Below are 24,442 nucleotides of genomic sequence, written 5' to 3' on the forward strand. Positions count from 1 at the left end.
GGAAAACATTTCTGGATTTTTCTTCATATAATGGACTTCAATTGTGCCCCCGATTTTGAACTTCCAAAAAGTAGTTTAAATGCAGCTTCAAAAGGCTCTAAACGATCCCAGCCGAGGAAGAAGGGTCTTATCTAGCGAAACAATCTGTCATTTTTTTTTTGGAAAATAAAAATTTGTATACTTTTTAAGCACAAAAGTGAATGCGCAAAGACTAAGAAAGTGCAAGTAAGTCAAACGCTGTTTACAAACAAAAAGGTACAACGATGTTGGACAATTCTGAAATTGTAGGAGAAAATAACATGGAGTTTTTCGACATTTTCTACCTTTCTGAGCCGGAGTACACAAACAATGAACTTGTGGTGATTCAAAGATGTGATTCGTAGTAGTGATGCGAAGTTCGGATCATTTTAGAACAAAATGAACGAATCTTTTCCCAAGTTATTTCGTTCATTTTAGCAAAATCAGCATCACGTGACAGCCCCATAAGATGAACGAACCACTCGAAAAACCTGGAGACTCAAAACAGGTGTCTCACTCGTTCTTGCCGAGTCACATGAAAGATTCGTTCAAAATTAACAAATCGTTCAAGAACGACCCGTGGACGCGTATCCTAGAGCCTGTGCTACATTTTGGAAGTTCAAAATCGGGGGCACAATTGAAGTCCATTATATGAAGAAAAAATCCTGAAATGCTTTCCTCAAAAACCATAATTTCTTTACGACTGAAGACAGAAAGACATAAACATCTTGGATGACAAGGGGGTGAGTAAATTATTTGTAAACTGTTGTTCTGGAAGTAGAGTTCTCCTTTAAGACATAACTGACTGCATTCAAGAGAAAACTCACCTGACAATTTGACATATTCTTGTGTATATTTGTCTGTTGTACATCTCAAATCACGTCTGGCAGGAGCCTATTACGAAAGTCTCGTAACATTACATAATTTCACCAACTTGGGTATTACTTTAAAGAAAAGGAATGTAATACAGCATCGTGTTTTCATAATTATTGATAGCCAAAATAAAAAAACGAAACTCAAATTCCGTTAATCGCACAGCCCTAATTAAATCATTTTGAGAGCAAGTGCAACTTACATACTTCACATATAGGAAAGAGCGGCACTGTATACAGTTAATATTATTGTTAATATCAATAGTACAAAACTCAATAGTACAAAGTTCTTTTTACAAGTTTCAGTGTTCTTAAAGTTTCAAGGAATAAATATCTACGGCAGATATTTTTTCTGGCTGTAACTGCCATGTCTCCCCCAGTAATAAAATTAATGGTCAATCAGCAGGGTTTTCAATGATAGATTCTTAAACTTTTCTTGCTCCCGCTACGTCTTGATATTTGGCTGCATCCTTCAATGGCAGACAAACATATGCAAAGGCAAATTGCTGTTTATGCACATAGCACAGTGCCACACATTCGTAAACACTGACCACCCACTCACTGTTGTTTAAGCAACAGCTGCCCCGTCGATCTGATGCGAAGCTTAAACCAGAATAGCATCTCATACCTCACAGATACATATTAATAGCTGACATCAAACAAGAAAGAGATAAAAGAGGGAAATTCAACCACGTACAGTCACGAGCACTGGCATATTCATTCAGCGAAAGAAAAAGGGAGACTGTGTATTATCTACAAATGGAAATGAATCTAATGGATCATAAAGAAGGACAAAGTATGAGTCAGAAATAGAAGGGGAACGATGGGAGGCGAGTGGAGGGAAAACACGAGGATGCTCAGAGGAATAGAAAAACAAATAGTGCCTCTCTTACACGTACTGGGAAACACAGAATGGGAATGGAAGTGGAGGATATTCACAGACAGCACGCATGCAAGGCGATGCAAAACACACACCCACAAAAACAAAACGAAAACACATGATCCAGGCAGATCCGGGCAGGCGGACGATCGGGCTACACAACCTCTAGTGGCACGGAAACGCACAGACGAAGCTCCCGCAGCTGACTCTCCTACCTTGCAGCAGACTCTGTAGGTTCAGCTGAGCCTCCTGGTGCAGTTCCTGCACACACTCCGGCCTACTCCACGAGCCGAACACATTCACATGCTGTTGCCATGACGATTGGAAGTGGGCCGTTCGTTTGCTCTCAGAGTCCAAGTTGGTGGCGGCTGGCAGAGAGAGAGACAGAGGGAGGGGAGAAGAACAAGAGATGCAGATAGAAGGAGGAAGTCAGAGCAAGAGGAAAGGGGAGAGAGAGAGAGATGCGGAAAGAAGGGAGGGGGGAGAGAAAAAGATACATCAATATAAACTGATATACATATGTTTTTATATATTTGCATACTACGGCAGCAGAGAGGTCTGACATCCAACGGACCAAATGAACCTTGCACTAAATTAACAATCAAAGGGCTGTGATTTCATAACATAGCAATTAATAATAATTAATTCATTACAACCCTAACATGTTTTTCTATGCAAATCGAGCTGGACAGCCAACAGAAAGGACAAACACAGAACAAACAATGTTTGTTTTTCTTGCTTTATCATAGTTCTGTATGGTGAAGGCCTGTTCACACCAAGGACAATAATGACTAAAACTATGTTTTAATAATCACTCCAATTCTTTAAGAATAGGGAAGTCTAGGATACAGAGAAATAATATAATTTGAATCACTTTCAGAATGCATTTCCAGCTGAAGAACGGTAAAAACATTGACAGCCAGTCAGACTTTAAAAAGCTCAAACTTTTCAAGTGGCACATTATAACAATATAATAAACAGGATTAGGGCTTTCATTAACGATTATTTTGGTAATTGAGTAATCTGTCGATTACTCAAGTAATCGGATAATTATAATTAATTCTTTATGTAGTAATAAAAATAGAAGTGAACAATAGCCTTTAATTTGTTCAAATAAAGTATCAAAAGCAGGTAATCATATGTTTTTTGCTGAACAAAACTGTTAAAATGCATTATGTATTAAAGGAAAAGTCCACTTCCAAAACAAAGATTCACATATAATGTACTCACCCCCTTGTCCTCCAAGATGTTCATGTCTTTTTTTCTTCAGTCGTAAAGAAATTATGTTTTTTAAGAAAAACATTTCTGCATTTTTTTTCCATATAATGGACTGATATGATGCACCGAGTTTGAATTTCCAAAATGCAGTTTAAATGCAGCTTCAAACGATCCCAAATGTGGATGTAAGCGATCCCAGCCGAGGAAGAAGGGTCTTATCTAGCGAAATGATACAGGACGATTTCGAAGTTGAGGGAGAACTTGAGATGGGAGTTGTTCGACATACCCTAACTGCCTGGACTGTTTTTTTTTCCGGTTCATGGCGGAGTAAGGCAAGACGAGCATTTGGCATTAAAAAGTACATAAATTGTGTTATTTTTATTAAAATAACCGATCGTTACGCTAGATAAGACCTTTCTTCCTCAGATGGGATCGTTTACAATTGCATTTGGGATCGTTTGAAACCGTATTTAAACTGCATTTTGGAAATTCAAAATCGGGGCACCATAGAAGTCCATTATATGCAGAGAAATGTTTTTCTCAAAAAACATAATTTCTTTATGACTGAAGAAAGAAAGACATGAACATCTTGGATGACAAGGGGGTGAGTACATTATATGTGAATCTTTGTTTTGGAAGTGGACTTCCTTTAACAACAGAGCTAATGTACATTATAACAAATGAATGCAGAGGGCGCCAATGGCCTGACGACTGCAACAGGAGGCCTGCTGAAACTGTCCCGCCAGCAATAATATCTGGCGTGCCCGCAGCCAGATTATTTTGATAGCGACTGCTGAAATAGATCTGTCATGACAGCAACAGTTACACACAATTTATTTAAATCGCCTTTAAATTTAATCGCGCTTTTAAACGCTTGTTGTTCACTTTCACTTTCGATTTCGTGATCACGCACACACGCTGCGACACGCGATAAAATAAGTTTTAGTCCTAACTAGCCACGACGGCAAGACACAAAATTTCTGTTTTAATATTGACTCAACATTTAATTCAAATGTCTACTTAATCTTTAATATTTGGCCATTTCTTTATGATAGAAAAGCTACAGCCGCTGTAATTTCTTGCATATGTGGACATCAAAACGTGTAAACTTAGAGTGAGGGTTTAAACTTTTATTTTGAAATCGTGATGAACAGTTAGCATACTGAGAAAGATAATGATTTATTCTTCTGTGTTTGTGAAGGTTTATAAATAATTGACCTTACAAATCTGATTAAATAATGCACGCTGCATTAGATAAACATTATAATAAAGCCAACCTCACACAGTGTTGCCAAGTCTGTGGTTTTCCCGTGGAATTGGGTTGCTTTAAAACATGGGTTGTTTTTCATGTCCGCTGGTTAAAGCGACCTCAATAGTGTTATGTTTAGCCCCTGGAATGCAAATTTTACCAGGGGAACCCAGCTAAAATATGTGTATTTTACCCCCCAGAACACGGGTGACCCTCCAAAGCGCAATTGTGCTAGTTTTGGCCTAGTTTTGAGTAGCAACTGGGCAGGTTTTGTTGTGAAAACCTGGCAACCAAGTACTCACAGCAATATGCAGAGATGGAGTTTGAGATGCTCCACACACGTAAATAATAACAGTTTGTGTAGCAGCATTTACTGTGAACACACGCATGTAAATAATTAAAGTGCATATATTAAACCTGTATCACATATATTTATTTAATTAAATTGTAGCGTTTGTGAATTCTAGCATTATGCGTTATGCTTTATTATGATTTTTAAATGGCTTTAATATGTGGAATGTGCCACTTTCGGTATTTTGCCAGTTACTCGATATTGGCAAAATGCAATCGAGGATTTTTTTTTTAAATCGAATACTCAAACTGAATCGAGTAATCTTTGCGGTCCTAAACTGAATGTTACCATGCGTTGGTGTTATCTTTACAGTCTTGACATTTAAATTTGATTACTCAGATAAAATATTATGATTAAACGTTACATTGACTGTTGAACTATGAAACTTGTTTTGTTAACAAGGGAATCAGACTACAGTACTTTGTTACTGATAATATGCATAATGAACCAAGTAAAATATTCTTTTATTTTAACAAATACATCAACACAGTAAGGTCTAAATGTAATGGTGTGGGCTACAATTATTCATACATTTTTAAGACTTTTACAATGCTGCACACCAGTAACATGTCTTTATTTAAAGCTTACTGCAGAGAGACAGAAAAAGACACTGATGAAAAAGGACGCTCACTTATCTCCCGAGAGGTTAACTGAGCACACTTAATTACAACTTCAGCAGTAGTTCTAAAAGAGGAAATTAATATGCTATTTCTTCCTCTTACGTAACTCTGCCTGGTTTTCAAAGCTTAAAGATTGATGGAATTCAAAGTAAAGTCAACATGTTGAGCATCAGGACAAACAGAAGGGGCTTTAAATGAGGGATGTGTGGGAATGGGTAAGTAAGACAGGAAAGGTCTAACTAGTAGATTCCGGTCTTGAGTACAATTTTTAGGTGACCCGGACTTGTCATGGACTCGGATGCATTTTAACTCGGACTTGACTCGGACTCAAGCCTTTCGGCCTCTGAAAAAATGCAGAGTCCATCCGAGTCCAGAGACAGTTGACGAAAATGTCACTGACTCGATGCATTATCACGAAAGTGATATTTAGTATTTGCATGTGTTTTTAAGTCTTGTCCAGTAGGCTACTTGAAAGCAGACGGGTTTATGTGCGCACACACTCAAAGCGCGCTCACAGAACGCGCCTCTCAGTCAGTGTGTGAATGCAGAGTTTTGTCTTAAGCAAACCTGAACACATGTGAGAAATACTGATGTGTCAAAATATTTGATCTGTGCGTCAGATCTTAAAGCGACGGCAGCGTAAATCTGAAGCCGCCGACCCTGTCATAAATATTAATCAAACAACAAAAGAAAAAGAGAAAATCACTCACTTTTCTTGACTGAATCACTTATTAACTTTAATAAGAATCATCTTTAATGTATACAGTGAAGATTTTGCAATGTTTTATTCGTCTATTTCTGTAGTAGTCTTTAGATAGACCTACCTAAAAAACTTTTAAAAAAACTAAAAATTCTATTTTTAAAAAGATTCTATTTTTAAAAATATTATTTCATTTGTATTTTTGATTAATGTATTTATTTATAAGTAATACTTGGAGTGTTTGCCTTCAGTAAAGCTTGAGAATGTTTTACTTACATTAGTTGATTAGTTTTTGCTGTATTAAAATGATTACTATATTGTAAACATGGTGGCAGTTTCTAGCTTCAAAGAAAAATAATTTTTCTAACATCTTTGCAGCATGGGTCCAAAACCACCTTGGCTGTGCATGATTTTCTAATAATTCAATGGCCCATCATCAATTATTCCTTATATAATGTAATTTATTGTAATTAATGTAACTATAAATGCATTCAAAAATAAAACAGGTGTGAGTTTGCTGTGACTTATGGAAAGTGTAGGATTTTATACAGTGTGTACCATTGTAAAGGTTTATCCCTTGTAGGTTTATCCCTTACAGCCTCATTTTCTTCCAAGAAAAAAAAGTCATATAAAACCCAAAACACACACAGCCACAATCAGAAATAAAAGATGTGCATTTTCTGCTCTTAAGGTCCCATTCACCAAGATACCTACTCCTTACCCCCAAAAAACCTGTTTTACTCTGAAATATGTCACATTACATAAGCCAGCCATAACTTCTGTTACATGACTTTAAGTTTGTAGAGCAGGACACTGATGGCGTGAAATCAACAATCAAAATGTCAAGATCCAATAGAGGTTTGCTTTTCTTACATTTCAATTGACAGTGCATTTTTCTTGTTGTAAAGGTTAAAAACAGGGGTGGCCAAACTTAGTCCTGGTCCTTGGTTTAGCTCCAAATTGCCTCAACACACCTGCCAGGGGGTTTCTAGCATGCCTAGTAAGAGCTTGATTAGCTGGTTCACGTGTGTCTAATTGGGGCTGGAGCTAAACTCTGTAGGACACCTCACTCCAAGACTGAGTTTGGGCACCCCTGGGTTAAAACAATGTTAAGGTACTGACAAATAGTAGTGTTTCCCTGGACTCTAAGGAACTCGACTCAGACTCGACTTAGATGGACTTGAACCCAACACTAGTAACTAGTCACAGTACTTTTCAAATACAAACCAAGGCTCAATATACCTTATTTCAAACAACCAAGATTTTATTTTGGGCCTTTTCGCCAATATGGGCCGATTAGTGTAATATTCCCCTGGTGAAAAAAACAGCATGTTTTGATGCTGGGATGCTGTTTAGGTATGTTTTGATGCTGGTTTAAGCTGGTCCTTAGCTGGTTTATGCTGGTCCTTAGCTGGTCATGTTGCTGGTCCAGGACCAACTTTAACCAGCATCAAAACATACCTAACCAGCATATGCTGTTTTTTTCACCAGGGCAATAAAATACAGTAAATCCACATCATAAACTAACAAATAACACCTACAGTAATTACTTCCTTAGTGGTGCAACCACAGAAAGATTACAAAAACTGTCTCATGTCTGTTGTAAAATGTAATCGTTCCATGTTTCCATTTCCTGCTCACTATCTGAACTCCCCTGTCCTCAGTCACATACATGCTACGCTTAATTAGCCCAATGTACTCACCTTCATTAGCGGCTGATTAACTTGCATGAGCTGGATCTTTGAACTACAGGACTTTAAACATGGCATGACGTCTTAGCGGCAAGACCCTTACATGATGACTATAATGACAGAGGCCGCTTGAGAAACTGCTTGGCTTCTTCACATGCAAGCGTAGCATGTCATGCAGGCCATGGTGAACATGCTGTGTTGATTAAAAGCTTATTTTATTTGTATATTTTGGCGATACTACCCGCCTGCTCTAAATAATGTATTGGTTTCTCATGTTTGTTTGCTCTTCTAAGTGGCACATCCAGTTAAAAGAAGACAACGGGCAAGAGAAACATGGAGAAACAACCAGGCTGCTGCTGTTACATACTTTAATATTTAGAGGCATTTTGTCTCAACTCATCTCATTATCATGGTGGAGAAACTGTCCGGAGGATATTTGTCAGACTAGTACAACAACATCATATAAACTGCACAAAGTGACGAAACTTGAGAAGAACTGACCTTTCGTGAAAACACGCCCTCCTTAGTTACTGTTGCTATGTCCGACAAACAATGCCACTCTCACACTACACATCATGTTTTCACACAGTGAAAAATACATCGCGGAACAAAGAGGAAACTGACAACACACTGACAGACAAGACAGAGCAGGTTACTTCTGGTATGAAGTGAGGTCTCAGCTTTAAAATGTTGTCATTTTTTAGGAAATTAAAACGATAAATACCGTTTTGTTTCTCTTTACTCTGTCATGACAGATCACTGTATTGCCTTATTAGATCAATCGACACGTGAACCGATCATCTTATTTACTTAAAGCACTTAAAAAAACATGAATCAACATCAGAATGTATTTATTTTAAGCGTGGAAAGACATCAGTACACACAATTTTTCAAGTTTAAGTCCACTAAACCTACTCTCTTGTCTGATTTGTCTGTCAGACAAAATAGAGGATTCACCGTTATGTTTGGTCAGATCACCTGACAACCAAGTTTGCAATGGGTCAGTTGGGAACTAAAGCCTCACCAACAAAATTCTTAAAAATCTCAACTTATCTCACATGTCTAAAACTATTCTCAGACCTGCCTTGATAAAAAAAAGATGCTTCAGGCCAAATATATTGAAAAATATTTAAAAGAGAACTTAAATATTTCTCATGAAATTTTTGATAACTGTTTTTAATATATGTCAACAATTTAATATATGTACATTTTATCTTTCTTTTATTTATATCAAAGGGATAGTTTACCCAAAAATGAAAGTTCTGTCTTTAATTACTCACCCTACCCTAATGTTATTCCAAACATATATGTGACCCTGGACCACAAAACCAGTCTTAAGTCGCTGGGGTATATATGTAGCAATAGGCAAAAATTCATTGTATGGGTCAAAATTATTGATTTTTTCTTTAAGCCAAAAATCATTAGGAAATTAAGTTAAGATCATGTTTCATGAAGATATTTTGTAAAATTCATACTGTAAATATATCAAAACTTAATTTTTTTCTTAGTAATATGCGTTAGTAAGAGCTTCATATGGACAACTTCAAAGGTGATTTTCTCAATATTTTGATTTTTTTTGCACCCTCAGATTCCATATACTCAAATAGTTTTGTCTCGGCTAAATAATGTCCTATTCTAACAAACCATACATCAATGGAAAGCTTATATATTCAGCTTTCAGATGATGTATAAAGCTCAATTTCGAAAAATTGACCTATATGACTGGTTTTGTGGTCCAGGGTCACATATGACCTTTTTATGACAAATTAAGATATTGATGAAATCCAAGAGCTTTCTTACCCTTCATAGACAGCAATGCAACTACCACTTTCAAGACCCAAAAAAGGTAGTAAGAACATCATCAGAATAGTCCATGTGACATCAGTGATTCAACCTAAATGTTATTAAGCTACAAGATTTTTAGTAAGCATCGTGGTATTCTGTGAATGTGCGGTAAAGACTGACACCAAGGAGAAGAAATTGTTGAATAAAGTCATTATTTTTGTTTTCTTTGCGCACAAAAAGTATTCTCGTTGCTTCATAACATTACAGTTGAACCACTGATGTCACATGGACTATTTTAATAATGTCCTTACTACCCTCCTTGAACGTGGTAGTTGCATTGCTGTCTATACAGGATCAGAAAGTTCTCGGATTTCATCCAAAATATTTTCTGGAATATGGGTCATGTTTTTTATCATCTAAAATGTGTTGCAAATTATATTCCAAAAGCAACTTGTGTAATGCAATTAATGTCACGCATACAAAGCCCTCACAAATATACCTACAAACACAACACATATTTCCAGCATTACTAACTTGACCTGCAGCCTATTCATCATTAAACTAAAATGCAGTCAATCTAAATTTAAAAAGATACACAGCTATACAAGTTTGCTGTTTTACATAGATATTGGGACACAAATGAAGTGCAAAGCCTTGTTTGCATAATTGAATAATTAGAAACTACTGGTCTGTGAGTTTGTACGAAAATGTTTTATCTTGTGGGTTTAAGTTTTTGTCTTCTCTACATTCAGTTTTAACAGTCTGTGCTTGTTAGGCAAGGCACGGCACGTCAAAGCATTCAGTTTTGCTTTAAATTCATTTAGTCTTGGTGTTTATAATAAAAGAGGCCTTTATTCTAAACCCATAAGACCTTTGTTCATCTTCAAAACACAAATGAAGCTATTTTTTAATGAAACATGAGAGATTTCTGTCCCTCTGTTGAAAATTCATTCCACCACATCTTAGACACATCAAAAGGTTAAAAAAAAAAAGACGCTGCAAAATACAAAAGTTGAGCAGTTCATTTCAAGTCTTTTGAAGACAGATGAGTGTCGACATTTTTTAAAAGCACATTAGAGCTTCCTTTTACCATATTTGTAAATAATGACAGAGTTTTCATTTTTTGGATGAACTCTTTACAATCAAATCAGGTCACTTAAGATCACACTATATCAGTGGTGAAATTTAATGCACTGATGTCACTATTGGACATATATACACACTATTCGGTCTCATATTTACATTTTTAAACCCCTTTAACACTCAATTACTGTATTTTCTCAGCCCAGTTTTTTGCATGCTTCCTCTCTGAACACCCATTGGTTATATGTACATAAACTAATAAATAGTGCATATGAGATTCACTTCCATTAAATATTCTTTACTCAGTCAACACTGGGAGCTTTGATGTGCGATTCCCTTTTTTATTCAGATATTCTCCTATTTTTATCCAGAACTTGACTGGACTCTTTACTTCACACATGGGGATTGAAATGTAAGCTTCATGTTTAGAAACATGCTGACAAAAGCGTGCACAGATCCAATATGAGTAAAGAATACACTTGTAAAATGGTGTCAGTGTCCCTCACCAACCTGTATCGGCTCGCACAATTCTCACATACACGCAGGAATCAAATTGTGGTTTTGCTCTGTGAATGTACAGAGAGTGCTGCCAAAAGCAATTACTCTCACAGGATAATTGTAGTGGCATGAATCCCAATCCAAACTCTCTTTCTGCCCTTCACCCAATCTTTTCCTCTCCTTTCACTGATGTGTGAGATTGAAGCCTTTCCACACCGTCAAGCAGGACTAGAGCCCTTGATAGGTTTTTTACTGGGTGCACATAGAGAACGTACATAGCGGCAGCGAACGGGAGGCGATAGTGATCTGTTAGTCCAAAATGTCTAACAGAGTTAAGAGAAGGTTCATGACAACATCACCACCACACCTGGACAAGCACCAATAAAAAGCTGCAAAACACTGCAGTGAATGAATGTGATTTACAACAGCAGATGGTGCGTACGAGGCAAAACCAATCTCAGACCTCACAGTGATCACATATAACAGCCGCTCAATTAATTAAATCGATCAGCTAATGATGAAAACACTAACATCCGCTCTCAGCTGCCACATCTACACGGAAATATTCAGCTGAGGGTTGAAAACTACGATCCAAGTGTGAACTCAACACAGAGCGCAAGCCAGACTCACACCCTACATGGACACAGTTCATATTTATGGAAATAATGTGTCTCTCTGTTGTCTTTCTCTCCATGGTAACTTTATAGTCTGCTGAAAAAGATGTGAGCACAGAGTGAAAAATTCTTATATTAGAGTTGTATAGCTTTAGTTAAAGTCCAAGCTATCTTTTCTTTCCTGCGTTGATGTGTTTCCTGTTGAAATAGTAAGATGGGTGGGACGTGTCACAGGGTCTGGCTTGGACTTTTCGTTTTCCCAGCAAAACTACATTTGACAGCTTGTATCTTGGATGAAAACAATGAAGACACTTTCAAAATTAATACATTTCAGCCAATTCATTCTCAGTCAATGAAAGGAAATGATGTGCGAGAGACAAGTGAAGACAAAAACAAACCATGATTTGTTACTTGCTATTGCTAGGAGGAGGCAGGTGGTATTTACACTCATTTACGACACTGATTTATTCAACAAAAATCTACAAGTCATCACATTTTCTGTTTATGGTCCCAGAAGAGAAAAGGGCCATGTTTTTGTGTAAAAAACAAGACACAAGGCAACTAGTTGCTTATTAGCATGTCTATTATTAACATATTGGCTGTTTATTAGTACTTAAAAAGAACATATTCTAGAACATAAAGAAAAAATTAATTTACAGATCATAAGATATAGTTTAATAGCTATGATACTGTTTTTGAAATCAAATCTTTGCATAGCTATGACAGGAAACACTGCATCTAACAATGAAACAGTTAATCTTAAAAAATAGGAAAGGAAAGGATGTGACATGTGGCCAAGTATGGTGACCCATACTTGGAATTTTTGCTCTGCATTTAACCCATCCAAGTGCACACACACAGAAATGAACACACACCCGGAGCAGTGGGCAGGCATAATGCTATCGCTGCAGCGCCCCGGGAGCAGTTTGGTGCCCTGCTCAAGGGACTTACCTCACCTCTCAGGTGGAGAGAGTGCTGGTTATTCACTTCTCCCACCTTCAACTTCAGACCTGCGACTCAAACCCGCAACCTTTCGGTTATAAGCTTGACTCCCTAACCATTAGGCCACGGCTGCCTAATAAAGCATATACATAACCCCAAATAGGAAATAAAAGAGTTATCGAATAAGCATGTGTCCTAAACTCTGGAAACACTGATGTCTCATTTTTTAGAGCAGTCACTGCAATTCTGAGAAATGTATGTGTGTGTGTGTGTGTGTGTGTGTGTGTGTGTGCGTGTGCGTACAAACATATTCAGATGTAACCCTTTGTAATTGTTAACATTTTCATAAGTAACTATAATTTAATTACACATTTTCCCCAGTAACTGTAATGGATTACAAATTTATTTTGTAATTAAATTATATAACACTGTTACATGTAACTAGTTACTCCCCGACACTGCAAGTGACATACTGTAATCAGTGTTGCCAGATTGGGTGATTTTTTAATTTGATTGTGCGGGTAAATTGTCTTGGGCGGGTGAAGAAAATTTGTACAGTATAGGCAAATAGGTTAACAAACAAACCCAAGTGTGCATGTACTGCATCCAATCAGTCATCACAACGTTACTAAACATACACGCACACTGCAAAGACAACTGGTGCTCATGTTGACATTAACAGCCAATCACTAGCCAGTTATGATATTTGAATGAAATTATGATATATGATATTAAAGTGTGACACGAAGTTAATCATATTTAATCATATTTGGTAATTCTCTTTAATGTATTTGCCCTGATTTGGTCCGTTTACCTAGGAAATTTATCTACATTTACATAATTTTTTTCATCATTACTTAGTTTTAATGAGTTAAAAAATAGTACTTATCAACCTTGATTGACATGGTAATAACATTCTATCACATTATTTTGACAGTTAAAGTTTTGGGCGTTTTTTTTTTTTTTTTTTGGAGTGGGCAGGTCTTTGCGAGCTTTTGGGCTGGAAATCATCCATCCAGTCTGGCAACACTGACTGTAATCTGCTGATTGTCATCATTGGTCGACATCTCTGAAATGTGAATTAGTCTTTAAAAGTTTAAAAGACAAAATCAAATTCTGCTGTAAACCTGCTCTAAAAGACTATAGTGTCAGTATTCAGCTCAAGTCAGTTTTGTGTTGGTTCAGCTCTGGTAAATTTAATAAATTATGAAACAAGCTTGCTGCTATAAATTATAGGCAGCTCTAGAGAAGGCAACAGTGTTGTTATTCAGCTTAAAGGGGTCCTATAATGCTTTTTCACTTTTTGAATTTTAGCCAGTGTGGTGTGTATGTTTGGGCATAAAAAAGATTTACAAAGTTACAAATCTCAAAGTCCACTCCAAAGGGAGATATTTCAAGAACTTTCTCAAGAACTCAAATGAACGGCTCCTTTGGACTACAGCGTTTTCCGGATGTTGTGATGTCACAATGCGGCCCATTACAATGTCATTAAAATAAATCCCGCTTACAGAAATTCGAATGGTTGGTGGTGGGTAGGAACGAGGTGGGGGATTAGCCTAACTTCTGAGAGATACTTCAATGAGCCGCACCACGGTGGGTATACACAAACTCCAATTCCAAATCCAGGGTCATGGATGTAGAATAGAACACAATAGAACAGAATAGTGTTCAGTGTCCATTGTGTAGACTAGTCTTTCTCACACACACACATTATTTCTCTCATGGCCACAGTCTCCTCTTTCCCAATCCCATGAGTTACCACAGACAGATTCCATGACACCTCCATTCCATTCCACAGAAACATGGCACTGAGTGTTGGTGAGGCTGTGATGTGTTTGCATATGCTGCAGTGTTGGTCCCAGCAGTGCTGACTGTAGTGACTGCCGCTTCCTCGCGGCCCGTTCTGCACTGCTTCACCCCTCCCCGTCTGTTTCCTCTGCTGCCAATGAGCGTGTGTGAACGACAAGTGCTGAAAGACAGGCTATTAGTGAAAGTGTGTCTATGTGTCAGTATGTCTGATAAACAAACACACACATGCTCGCACACTTCCCGAAGAGGAAGTGTGTGGAGGATAGGAAATGTGAACACTGGCCTTTTGGAGTTAATCTTCCCCCAGTCCTCCTCTCGTCCTCTCCATTACTCTTTACCTCATATCCCCTTCGGCCTTATCCATCTACTCATGTTCCTCTGAACACACAGATTTCCTAAGTACAAACTATCCTGCAGATGAGTCCCAAATGTAGCTACATTATTCATGAGAGTGAAGATGAGACAGCATTACAAAACACTGACAAGAGGCTACAGCAGTGATGTGTTTCTACGTTTATTGACTGAATAATATGCAGTAATTATTTTTATAAGGCCTGAACTTTATTCAAAATGACACAGTAAAGCTGCAATGTGACCTTTCTGCACAAATAGCAACAAAGAAATCTAAATATAATGACTGTTTTCATTTATATTTCAAATATAATATTGTGTCCATCTCAAACAAAGTGTTTTCAACCTACAAATGGCCTAAGGCTCTTTCACACCAAGTACAATGATAACTATAAAGTAATCCTATGAGAACAGGGAAGTCCAAACTACAACTAATGAAAACAATGGTAAAGAAAGAATGAGAGAACATTTCATTTTTACATTTTAACCACAGATGGCGATAGAGAGGTCAATGTTCAAGATGAAATAAAAGCACTGGAATGAAACAAATGAGTAGTAGTGGTTCAGTAAAGACTGAAAGCGTGACAGACAAATCAGTTGTCCCATATGATTTTCTGTGCAGTGTTTGGTGCTAAATGTCTTTAACCTGTAAACAGTCTAATGACACAGTAGTGAAATCAGATCACACATGCACAGAAAATGGGATAATGTGTCACTCGCAGGTCCTCTTCTCAGGGGAAACACATGCTAAACGGAGATGAGAAATTCGCTTTAAGGCAAAAGCTGTATCACTAACAGTAAAATGGATTGAAAGAACAAACAGCACAAGCTCTGACAGCCTGTGTAAAGGAAGAGGGATATCATCTAAGAAAGCAGATAGCAAGATGAAGCAGATATACAGTGCGAATACGAGCTGACACGATGTTTTAAGTCCCCAAAGAAAATCCACCAGTCTGAAGCAGATAGTTAGTGTCCAGGCGTGAGTGGGCTAGAAATGACTCAATCAAAAGCCATTTTTCCTCGAAAAACAAAATGAGCTCATGCTACTGTACAAATGCTGTGAACTTTTGTCCAATTTCTGCTTTTATGCGTGTTTGGTGGCGGCTGATAGGGATTAATGTTGTACAGTCATACTGTGGTGTCAGAGCCAAAGCTTAATCTGCTGCTTATAGCAGTTAGCACCACTATAACTCTCATTTAGTGAAGCTTTTAAATGATGCCCAAATGAGGAATGAATCACACTGGCTACCAGCAGATCTGATGAGGAAAAGCTTCAGCTAAGAGAACTTAAATGTCTAAAAATGAGATACAGACTCATGTGAAATGAAATCAATACTTTGCATTGCATTAAAAATGTAAAATTCCATGCCTGCTTTTATAAGGCAGTCAGTCAGGGTTGTAGACTATGAGTCTAATCGGCATTTTGATTGTTGTGATTGGCTGAGGTGAGCTCTATTTTCCATCCCTTGGTGTGTTGACACAAAAATCTAGAACAATCCCACAGGAAAGCATTATTATGATGTCATTTGTTGCCCTGGTTTATTTTGGCTCCAGGTCCAGAGTATCCACTCAATCTGACTTCAAGCTGGGCAAAAGATCCCAGGCTTCTTTGAGCTTTCACAGGCACCACATTTAAGCACATTCTCATTTACAGTAGGATCTGGCACTTGCTCAAAATTCACATGCTATGTGAATAAGAACTCAGAGGACTCTCTGAGAGTGTGCATGTACACTCTCAGAAATAATTACAAAAAATGCACCATTAGGCTTGTCACTGGTGGAGTACCCATAATAGGACAACTGTGTTCCTTATTTACCCTTAAAGGGATCATCGGATGCCCATTTTCCACAAGTTGAAATGATTTTTTAGGGTCTTAATGAGAAGTCTGTAACATACTTTGGTTAAAATTCGTCAGTGGTACTGTAAAAAACTCCCTTTTTACCTTGTCAAAATCAGCCTTTTTCAGAGCGAGGCATTTTGTTGCATTTGCTTTTAAATGCTAATTCCCTTTAAAAACTTTAATCCTCTGCGTCTTCTGCAGCTCAGATGTCGGGAGTAAATGACGACTGCTATGTTCATTATTACATCCACAACAGAACACCTCAAACGCTCAATCTGAGACATTCTTGTCTTCCCCTGCACCGGAGTCGAAACAATGGCGGTTGGAGTCAGACTGTTCTCAGCTCAGTCAGGGCTGGTCTAAGGTAAGACGTCCATGTCAATCAACTATCGTGGGAGCGACCTTTGTTGGTGTGATGTTGGTGTGACACTGAGAATGGCCTGATTTAAAAAAAGGGATATTACTATATTATAAATATAAAAAAATACCACTGGGTTGATTTTCATCATAATAGGGTTGTGTACACACTGCCAACACACATTTATGTTCAAACAACTTGTAAAGGTCAGTTTTGCATCTGATGACCCCTTTACAGGAGATATCGGATGTAAAATTCTGTTTTACACGGTTTGCATATAAATGTGTCTTAGCAGTGTTTGAGAAATTCATTTACTGCTTTTTTTAAAGCTCCAAATAACCTAAACAGTCTAAATTATCAAGTCATTTTGATTTTCAGAGCAATACGATGTCATACTTCTCATGCCCCACCCAGAACCGCTGTCAGAATTAGCATATTTTTTGCCCTTAGCCAGCTGCATTTTCTCCGCTTGAGCAGCTCTAGCGACAACGTCTCACAAGCAATGCAGGTGATTTTGTAGTCGTATGTAAAAGTGAACAGAGAGCAGTGGAGTGAGCAGTATCTCATTATCATTTGAAGGTTCATGAAACCACAGACTACTTTTTCTGAGATTTGAGCAGAGGTGTTTGTGTTGCACATCATATATGACAAATGTTAACATCTGTTAATTTTAATTGTTAGAGAAAACTGGTTAATTTTGAGCTTTTCTGCTCTATTTTCATCTTCCCGGGTTTAAAATCTACATTGTGCTGACGTCACAGTTTGTGACGTGGCAATGGACTGTAGTACATCGATGACGCGACGCATAATTATTCATGAGGCTGTGCGTTCTTTTCCTATGAGACGACGCTTCGCCAAATTATTCACGACAGCACGTGTTGATTTGCTATGACAGACGCTTCATAATGTGAGATTGCATACAATAACTGAGTAAAACTTTAATGGACTGAAGGAGAGTGTTTGTTTTTGTTTGCTTTGTAAGAGTTCGGCACAAACGTGATTCATTCATGGAGTGAGTGTAATAGCAGCTTTTACAACTCCTTAACGCAACCCATCAAAAGGATTATAAATGCGACGAAATAAGCCTTAAAAGTTAATAGAGGTGCAACAGCATGTTAATATATATGTTTGCGACGCAGAGTGCAAATGGCTGTTCATTTATTTGTGTTGTTAACTCAATGGGAGCGAAATGAAACTGTCTGAACCCGAAGTTGACTCTCTCCCCTTTCTTCCCCCTCCGCTCCGCAGTGCACCACGCCCACTTCTGAGCATTTTTCAAAACTGTGGTGAGAACTAACCAGTCCTGAAACAGGGGGGATTCATGACCCTTTAAAGAGACATGCACCGAAATATGTCACTGTGAAAAGAGCTGTTTTTGACAAGGTAAAAAGGGTGTTGTTTTAAGTACTTTGCAGACATTTTTTGTACTTTTTTGTGTTCATAATTTACAAAATGTATATAATAAGTGAGTACATCATGAATCCGTTTCCAAACCGTGTTTTTGACTTAAATGTGGACTATTTTAGACTGGTTCTGGTAGGAACGGAGTTCTGTGGTGTTGCCCAGTACCTGCTTGATTCGTCATGTAGACATAAACAGAGAGAAGTAGCTCCAGCTACAGTGCAGTTCTGTTTATTAACTGCTAGAGTGCCAAAAGTTACAGACTGCAGCTTTAAAGAAAGCTCAACACATAGAAGCATCTAAAATAAGCTTGTGATATCCTGTTAATGCAAAAACATAGCTGTATTAAAGAAAGTTTCCGCAAGACAGAGATAAACAGAAATAAATGTTGATGGTACAGGCTAAATTACAACAATACAAAGTCAGAAAGCCCATCAAATTTAAACAAATCTAGAGTTAAAAATAATATTTTCTGGGAACATTCGGATAAAGGTGTAAACATTTAAATCAAATTGCAATGTTGTCCAGACATTAAAGAACACAGTAAAATGCAAACACACACACAAGTAAGGAATAATACAATTAAGGGGTGCTGACATGCTGACTGTATATTTTTTCACTTATTCCAAAGTTACTTGACAAATAAATAAATAAATGGAATGAAATAATAATTTCATTATGTGAGAAGAAAGAGACCATAGAGTGATATGAGAGACATGAAACTAGCACAGCTATGCTAGAAATTGGTTGCCTGGGACAACAGTTAATTAACGGTCAGTTTAACAGTCATTATACAAAAATATTCAACCCCAGTATGCCACAACTGACCAATTAAAGTAAAGTATTCCAACGAGCCATGTAATAATCACTGCTAATGCTTAGACCTACTGTTTATACACACACAGTCAAGAAGAGTAGAGAGAGACTAATGCCCTTTAGATAACTTCCAGGTTCTATTGTCTCAACAACATTACTGACAGGAAACTGCACTTCATCCAATTCCTGTCACAGCACTCGGACTCTGTGATGAAAAGAGATCTTTGAAGGTGCAGATGAATGAGAGAAACAGGAGACGTGGATACGGAGGCAGTGAGCTGTCAGCTCGTTCCTCAGGGAATGAATCGCATGGGCATGAACACAGAGGTCAAAGACAGACAACGTCTGGAGGGCGCTGCTCTAATGTGCTGACATCAGGATTTAGGCATCTAAAGTTTGTCCAAACACAAAAGGCTACACTAACCTACTGAGGGGTAAATAAATGAAGCCTCAGTAAAGGTTAAAGAAAGAAGGGACTTCTCCAGAGCTCCTTCCTGCTCCGGAAGGAACACATAAGGGTGGATTAAGTGGATCTGACCTCCTTTAGAGATACACAGACAGAGGATGTTAAGGAGAAAGCCTGTGACGTTTGAAAAAAAAAAGAATCATGGCATTGTTATGGTAATTCCAGTGGGTTTTTTATCAAGAAATTGTAATCAATTTAAAGTGAGACCAGGGTCCAAAATTAACACTTGCCAAGCATTAAGTGATGGTTCTATACCCGTGGACGGTAACTTTATAAAGAATGCAGTTACATACAGGATAATATACTGCAACGCCCATCTTTTAAGGACTTTTACCTCAAAACAAAAGTATATGTAGGATGTTTATAGAAGATGTCTGAAATTAATGTGGTGACACTGATACTAATTTTTAAATCAGTAGTTTTATTTAGCAAGGTTATATCAAGTTGATCAAAAGTGACAGCACCGTTTTTTTTTTTTTTAAATCAAATAAATGCTGTTATTTCCAATTTGAAGTGAGATGTTTAATCCAAGTCTTCAAAAAGAGACACAATCTCATTATATCATAAATGTATTTAATTTAGACTTTTATTCACAAATAAACATTGACCAACACACATACATAGTATATGGTAAACATAAGCGCATTGGTTTTCAAAAATCAAGAACAGATTTGGAGAACAGATTTTGGTAACACTTTAGATAAGGAAACACTATTCACTATTAACAAGCTGCTTATTAGCATGCATATTACTAGCATATTGGCACATATTAATGCCTTTTTCTGCATGACTATATTCTAGATCCTTTACATCTACCCAATAACTAAAAATATCTATTACAACAACAGCAAATTGGGAGTTCATTGAGGGAAAACTCTTAGTTAATACTAAATATGTTCCCTAATCTAAAGTGTCAATGTTTTATTTTATTTATTTATTTTTTTGGCACAATATCATTAGACTACAACAATAAAAAAACATAAATATTTTAATTAATTTTAATACTATTATTAATTTATATTTTTTGTATTTACACCATTTATATTTGAGTTGTTTTGTGATGTAATTTACACATTTATTTTGTCCTATTTTTTACATTCTTCCCACTTCAGAATTATTGTTATTTGGAAAAGTAAAACATTAAATAAGTTACTGTACCTCTGTAGAGACCACTAAATGGTGCCATTGATCAACAGAGCTAAAAACTGAGAGAAAACTAAACTGAAAAGAGTGAATATTTGAGTCAAATTATCTCAAATTAGAGTCTATATCTGTAGATCCAATCAAAAGTTTTTGAACAGTAAGATTTTTAATAAAGTCTCTTTTATTTGAGGGCATTTATTTGAGGCAAAGTACAGTAATAACAGTAAAATTGTGAAATATTTTTATTATTTAAAAGAACTATTTTCTATTTGAAAATATTTTCAAATGTAATTTATTCCCAGGATCAAAGCTACACTCTTTCTCAGCATTATTACTCTAGTCTTCAGTGTCACATGATCCTTCAGAAATCATTCTAATATGCTGGTTTACTGTTCAAGAAACATTTATTCTTAATATTGTTATCAGTATTTAAAACATTTTTTCAAGATTCTTTGATGAATAGAAAGATCCAAAAATTCTAAAATTCTACTCAGCTGTTTTCAACATTATAATAATAACAATAAATGTTTTTTGAGCAGCAAATCAGAATATTACAATGATTTCTGAAGGTTCATGTGACTGGAGTAATGATGTTAAAAATTCAGCTTTGAAATCACAGGAATAAATTACATTTTAAAATCTATTCAAATAGAAAACAGTTAATTTAAATTGTAAAAATATTTCATAATTTTACTGTTTTTGCTGTACTTTGGATCAAATAAATACAGGCTTGGTGAGCAGAAGAGGCTTCTTTAAAAACCATTAAAAATCTTACAGTTCAAAAACTTTTGCCTGGTAGTGTAGTTTTTGTAAGAGTTTAGCTTGTCTTTTTTATTAAATATTTCCCTTTTCTGTCACTCCAATCTTAATGACAACCAAGCATTATTTATGATACTAGTATACCGTGCAAATATGGTTAATCTCCTCAAGCCTCTTGCACAGTATACTGGCTCAAGATTGAGTGAAGGTGCAATGAGAGATATAAATAGAAAGATCACATGCAAGACAATGTATGTGCAAAGAAGCAGTGTGAAAATTCACAAATAAAAAGAAGATTGTGTTTGTGTGAAAGTGTAACTGGTTGGGAAGAGAGCGTGAGTGTGTGTTTGTGAGCAGCTGGCTTTTGCCGGAATGTATCTGTCAGTGGCAGGATCAATAGATGACTGATAAAGACAGAGGTTTGGCAGAAGTCTGAACATGTGTGAACATACAACATAAGTGCTACACAGACAGTGGTTTAACCCTCGCTGCAGCTCTTTCCTCTCAGGCATTTAGACTGTCAGTCAGGCTGTGTGGCCACCCGGACTCAAAGGCTTCATTTAGAAACTCGTTTGCATAAAAATTCTATGAGGCTTAATTTTCTCTCCCATTCATTTTACATGCATAATTAGCCAGTGAGCTCTGGAAGCCTTCCGTAAGAGTGCGTGTGTAATGTATGAGCAGAGAAAGTGTGTGTTGCCATGAATATGACATGTGATCAGACGGTGCAGCTTCAGCATGTTTGCAGATCCATATTCAAACTGGCCTTGTGTATGAAATACAGTGAGTGTGTCATTGTTATTATTACGAGTTAGCGGGACTAAGCTGGAATTCAGTGCTGAAATATGAACCCAAGGGAGAGTGAAAACTGGAATGGCAAATGGGCAGCACTCCCATGTCTTAAGCTTCAGCATGTTTTGTGTGTGTGTGAGAGAGACTGTTATGAATCACTATGACCCAGGATCACTTTCACAGAGGTGTGTTATGATTCCATGAGCACGGCAAACACGCTGCTGCACACACACATACGGTGGCACGCAAAACAGTCCATTTATGTACAGCACTCATCAATCCCAGTAACTTTGTCAACTCAAACATAGCGTTTTTAAGTCATAAACAGACTTACTCAGTGCAAACTAAAAGCATTCAAGCTCATTATTAAATATGACAGACTACAACCTTTACAACGCACATGCTGACAGCGTAAGCTCACAAATCCTGCTTCAGGAGAGAAGATGATCTCCCATCTCACAGAAACCCTCTGACAGACGTCTTCCTGCATTACTGTCTGACCTCAATGTTTGTCTATAGAGCGTCTTTATACTTCCAGCAGTCACTGAGTTTAAAATATTTAAGAAATGATCCTATTACGCACTCTGTTCCAGTCATGGCACTTGCGGTCTATACACAGAACATACAGAACACACAGGATCGCTAACCCTACCTGTTTTTCCTCTGAAGACATCTAGCCTCTCCATAATAACATCCATAGATGGAGGGAGAGTTAGAGAAAGAAGTGGTCTGGCGGCACAGACCTCTAGAGTTACCAAAATCTGAGGTGGGAGTGAGGCACTGGGCGAGAGAGGGAGGGAAGGAGAGAGAGAGAGGCAGGATACATGAGCACTCAGTGTTTTAGGTTATCCCCCTCCCCACTCTATTGTCAACGCAGCACTGCTTTTTCCTTCCCATGCTCATGAGTGCCTTCCTGTCCTGCTGGAGATGACAGCAAAATAGCCAATAAGATGTCTGGAAACGCTCACGGGCAATCGCAACAGCTATAAAGACCACAAAGTCCAACAGGACATAGCCACACTGAATATTAACCAACCACTCAAGCAAAACACTCACCAGTGTCCAAAATTAACACTTGACAAGAATCAGCTGGTGAGTTCAATGCCCATGGATGGAACTTTATAAAGAAATGCAATTAAATATACATCTGCAGTGAAACACACTTCTTTTAAGGACTTACCTCAAAACAAAAGTTTGTGTAGGATGTTAAAGAAAATAGGATGTCTGTTTTGTCTAGTTTGTTAGCAAGGACACATTAATCAAAAGTGACAAAAAAATCAAATAAATGCTGTTCTTTTGAACTTTCTATTCACATTGTAAAATGTAAAAATTATTATAGTTTCCACAAAAATATTAGGCAGTAACTGTTTTCAACACTGATAAAAAGCACAATAACAGCATATTATACTGATTTCTGAAGGAAATTTTTTCTTGTAATTCTGACTTTTTCTATATAAACTTCAACTGTTATAAAATCAGAATTGTGAAATATAAACTCTCAATTCTGAGAAATAAATTTACAATTCTGAGAAATAAACTTGCAAATCTGAGATATAAACTCTTAATTCTGAGAAATCTGACAAATAAAGTTGCAATTCAGAGAAATAAAGTCGCAATTCTGAGAAATAAATTTGCAGTTCAGAGAAATAAAATCGCGATTCTGATATAAACTCTCAATTCTGAGAAATAAACTTGCAATTTGCAACAAATAAACTTGCAATTCTGAGATATAAACTCAATTCTGAGAAATAAACTTGAAATTCTGAAAAATAAACTTGAAATTCTGAAAAATAAACACAATTCTGAGAAATAAACATGCAATTTGCAAGAAATAAACCTGCAATTCGCGAGAAATAAGCTTGCAATTCTCGAGAAATAAACTTGCAATTCTGAGAAATAAACTTGCAATTCTGAGAAATAAACTTGCAATTCTGAGAAATAAACGTGCAGTTCTGAGAAATCAAGTCAATTCTGAGAAATAAGCTTGCAATTCGCGAGAAATAAACTTGCAATTCTGAGAAATAAAGTCACAATTCTGAGAAATAAAATCACAATTCTGAGAAATAAACTTGCAATTCTGAGAAATAAACATGCAGTTCTGAGAAATCAAGTCAATTCTGAGAAATAAACTTGCAATTCGCGAGAAATAAACTTGCAATTCTGAGAAATAAAGTCACAATTCTG

General features: G+C 37.0%; 1 protein-coding gene across 7 annotated transcripts in view; it reads right to left on the bottom strand.

The window, feature by feature from the left end:
- The window catches only part of nhsl2 (NHS-like 2), a 102,686-nt gene that overhangs the window by 17,445 nt on the left and 60,799 nt on the right, over positions 1–24,442 (bottom strand). For 6 of the 7 annotated variants that reach the window (XM_051114297.1, XM_051114293.1, XM_051114291.1 and 3 more), the window contains one exon: positions 1,986–2,138. In XM_051114297.1, coding sequence (XP_050970254.1) covers positions 1,986–2,138 — 153 coding nt within the window. Of the gene's footprint in view, positions 1–1,985; positions 2,139–22,910; positions 23,038–24,442 lie in introns of those variants that run through there. The other variant, XM_051114296.1, reaches the window with a different exon arrangement.

This window comes from Labeo rohita, chromosome 7, assembly GCF_022985175.1.
Source record: "Labeo rohita strain BAU-BD-2019 chromosome 7, IGBB_LRoh.1.0, whole genome shotgun sequence".
Taxonomy (NCBI): domain Eukaryota; kingdom Metazoa; phylum Chordata; class Actinopteri; order Cypriniformes; family Cyprinidae; genus Labeo; species Labeo rohita.